Source organism: Fopius arisanus, unplaced genomic scaffold (genome assembly GCF_000806365.1).
Source record: "Fopius arisanus strain USDA-PBARC FA_bdor unplaced genomic scaffold, ASM80636v1 scaffold00190, whole genome shotgun sequence".
NCBI classification, from domain to species: domain Eukaryota; kingdom Metazoa; phylum Arthropoda; class Insecta; order Hymenoptera; family Braconidae; genus Fopius; species Fopius arisanus.
This window is the reverse complement of record NW_011887929.1, coordinates 85,382-89,065: the sequence shown is the minus strand read 5'-3', so window position 1 is coordinate 89,065 and position 3,684 is coordinate 85,382. Positions and strand designations below refer to the sequence as shown.

Sequence of the window (3,684 nt, the reverse complement as noted above, 5' to 3'; positions counted from 1 at the left end):
ATCTTAAATTTCTTGAAAATTAAATAAATTTCTTATCATCAGCGATCGCTGAATTGGGTAAAAATTCAATTCTTTTCCCATTTATACGTTTGCGCAGTCTTGTCGCGAACGAGCACAGCGCTAAGCTCGATTTTCAGCAATTTGCAGAGTGCATGCAACAATTTATAGATAATTTAAATTGAAGATTTAAGGACATTATTGAAACGTGTGAAATTATAAAATATTTACGTTCTCCACTTAATTCGTCTACGGAAATTAACGATATCATTTCCGTAATCATCAAAAATAATCATCCAGTTAGCGCGATCATGAATATCATGAAATGAATAACTTACGTCAAGATAAATATTTTCAACAAATCAATTACATCGATGATCCATGGCAAAAGATTTCGCGAAATAATAGTTATCCGAATCTCTTCATTGTTTATAACCGAATTTGTAGTATATTCGGTACTTCGTACTTATGTGAATCGGTATTTTCTCACATGAATAGCATTAAGTCCTCGGAACACTTTTGACAGGTTCTTCTCTCAATGATGCCATTTTAGTAGCAATATGTGACTATCAGCCGGATTTAAATAAATTATCACTCGGTATGACGCCTCAGCCTTCTCATTGACTCTCTTTGACCGAATGTTATCTGCTTTATAACTTCAATTCTTCACTTGCACGGGGAACGCATGAGAGACGCTCGCATGATGCTTGAGATTATTTATTGATCAGCTCCTGATTATTTTTACTTGTTCCATAATTTTTTCCAATTTCCCTATCCCTACATTTTCCTTCCTATTCCTGACGGAATACGCTTACCACCCTCCCGTGGTTTCCGTTGAACAGCATTGAAAAATGGTGGCCAAGAGTGGGCAAAAATATGTGATTCACTGTAAAAAAATCATTCATGTGCTTCTTCCAGATTCTAGTCGGGTTTGAATAAAATATGGCTAACAATTTGAAGGAATTGTTACAGCATCATATTCAGGAATATTTTTGTCCATGTGTGAATTTTTGAATTTCTTTTTATATTAATCGGCGCCGCTATTTTTCCCATGTTACCATTTGGCGGAAGCGTCATGGGACGCTCCCCAATACGGTGACTGTGAGGCCCCCACTATCGTCCCCACTATGATCGTAGGACCCTCATAATTGGCATGGTGATAATCTTGATTGGATTCCTATCTCGAGTTTATGACTCTGCTCCGAGCTACCTGGAGGTTGCCCATCCCTGCTCTAAAGAACGTCAAATACGCCTCACGCTGAATGGCAGGGTGGATTCTATTCGAAAGAGAAATCCGAAAAAAAGGACTGGGCGGGGTACAAGGAGGAGCTCTCACTGAGAATCCAGGACGTACAGAGTAGGTTCGAGAACAAGGAGCGATTGGAATATGCGGCCGAATCTTTCGGAGAAGCAATCAGGAGTTCCTTTGAAAACAACTGTGCAATGCGAGCCATTAAAACAACCAAACAGATGAGCTAGTGGAACGCAACCCTAGCTAACCTGAGGTATCAGGTACGGAGAGCGTGGAACAAAGTGAAAAACTTTTGCAGTAACCTACGCAGGAGGAGGGCCATGGAGGAACGAAGTTTGGAAGAGGTTTAGCAACGGAGTTGAGAACCTGTCCGTTTTAGTTAAAGTAAGGGAGGGTCGGGGTGGCGCCAACCTAGGCTGTTGAATGAAGCCATACGGCAGCTATACGTGGACCTCGGAGGATTCTCTTCGACTCCTGCTTGAGCAGCACTTTCCTGGCTTCACATGCACGGAACGCGTGAAAGAGACCGCAATGGAAACTGGAAGATTGTATAAACTACAGGATTGGCCACTAGCAGCCAGAATTGCGTACCCACAGGCAGTAGAATGGGCGATGAAATCCTTTGAAACCCTGAAAGCACTAAAACGGGTGGGTATCTACCCGGTGTTACTACAAAGGGGAATAGATATCATCCTGGGGCCTCTTACAATAATTCTGAGAGCCAACGTAGCACTGAGAACCGTACCACGAGTTTGGAAGGAATTGAAAATAGTCTTCCTACCCAAGCCCGGCCGAAAGGGCTATATCAAGGGAAGAGACTTTCGACCCATTAGCCTAACCTCCTTTGTTTTAAAAACAATAGAGAGGCTCATGGATAGATACAGAAGAAACACACTGCTAACAGCCAGGCAGCTGTCTTTTGCTCAGTACGCCTACAGGGAGGGGAGGTCCACTGAGGCCAGCCTACACCACCTGTTGGCAAAGGTTGAGGAGGAGATAGGGGCAAAGAGCTAGGCAATGGGCGTTTTCCTCGATATTGAGGGAACCATTGACCGCACAGGAAACGAGATTATAAAAACAACCACGTCAAAAAGGGGGGTTTCCATCAACCATCATTGACTGGGTACAAATCATGTTGGTGGGCAGGTCATTAACTGCCGATCACGATGCCATACAGATAGGAAGTCGTCCGAAGGGTGGGTGCCCACAGGGCGGAGTTCTATCTCCACTGCTGTGGTACCTCCTCGTGGACGAGCTCCTAGAAGAACTGAGGTAATAGGGCTTCCTGGTATATGGATATGCTGATGACGTAGCCATTGTCGGTAGGGGCAAGTTCCTCCATGTGCTGAGAGATAGACGTAACTACTCTCTGAGAGCAATGGTCTCAAACTCTCAGTTAACACTGAGAAGATGTCGGCTATGATATATACCAGGAAATTGAGAGTTATAAATCCGGAGCCGCTAAGGTTACCGGGTGCAGAGATGGCCTATGCTACCTCAGTGAGGTACCTGGGTGTTCAACTGGACGCCAAACTCTACTGGAGGGAGCACATAGAGACACAGATGAGCAGGACGTATGCCTCACAGTGGGCATGTAAAAGAGCCATGGGCAGAGACTGGGGCTTTAGCCCAAAGATCAGTCTATGGTTGTACAAGATGGTTCTGCTGCCGAGGCTGATGTACGCCGCTGTAGTCTGGTGGCCCAGCGCGAAGAGGGTGGAGATAAGGAACCGGCTAACATGCCTGCGGCGAAATTTTCCGAGGGCAGCGACCGGGGCCATGAGAACGATACCCACGGACCCCCTGGACGTGCCTTCACTTGATCATCTTGTGGTGAGTAGGGCAGAATCAACAGCTTATAGACACATGTGCCAGGGGAAATGGATGCAAGCGGAAGCGGCACACGTCAAGCTTGAGATCCTCAAGAAAAATCGCTGGAACATGTATCGAGATAGAATGACCAAGAAGTACCAAATCAGGAATGCCTTTAAAACCTACATCCCTGAGAGGGAGAACTGGGAAACTGTAGAGAAAACAGGCACCAATGTCAGGCACTGGTATACAGATGGCTCAGGATACAGAGGCTACTTTGGAGCAGGACTGTACGGGCCAGAGGAAAACTACAGGTGCAACTGGTCCTTAGGGACTATGGCCACCGTATTCCAAGCGGAACTTCCGCCAATCAAAAAGTGCTCAGAGCTTTTGGTGTCCTAGATGCCAATCAACAAACACATTTTCTTGTAGACAGATATTCAAGCCGCTATGAAAGCTTTCCTCAAATCCAGTGCTGACTCTAAGTTGATCTGGGAAACCGTGGAGAGCCTGGAAAAGCTTGAGACCAGCAGTAAGGTAACCCTTGACATCCACGGACATCCACGGCAACGAAATGGCAGACGGGCTGGCGAAGCAGGGGGCAATAAATACGGTCGAGACTT

The 3,684-nt window shown here is 45.7% G+C and overlaps 1 protein-coding gene across 1 annotated transcript; it reads left to right on the top strand.

The window, feature by feature from the left end:
- Positions 1–2,659: 2,659 nt before the first annotated feature.
- LOC105272482 (uncharacterized) lies at positions 2,660–3,463 on the top strand. The gene has a single exon (XM_011314635.1). The coding sequence runs from the start codon at positions 2,660–2,662 to the stop codon at positions 3,461–3,463; it is 804 nt and encodes a 267-aa protein (XP_011312937.1).
- The last annotated feature ends 221 nt before the right edge of the window (positions 3,464–3,684 follow it).

Coding starts and splice junctions, on each gene's coding strand:
- LOC105272482 (XM_011314635.1), top strand. CDS start 2,660: ATGTCGGCTATGATATATACCAGGAAATTGAGAGTTATAAATCCGGAG.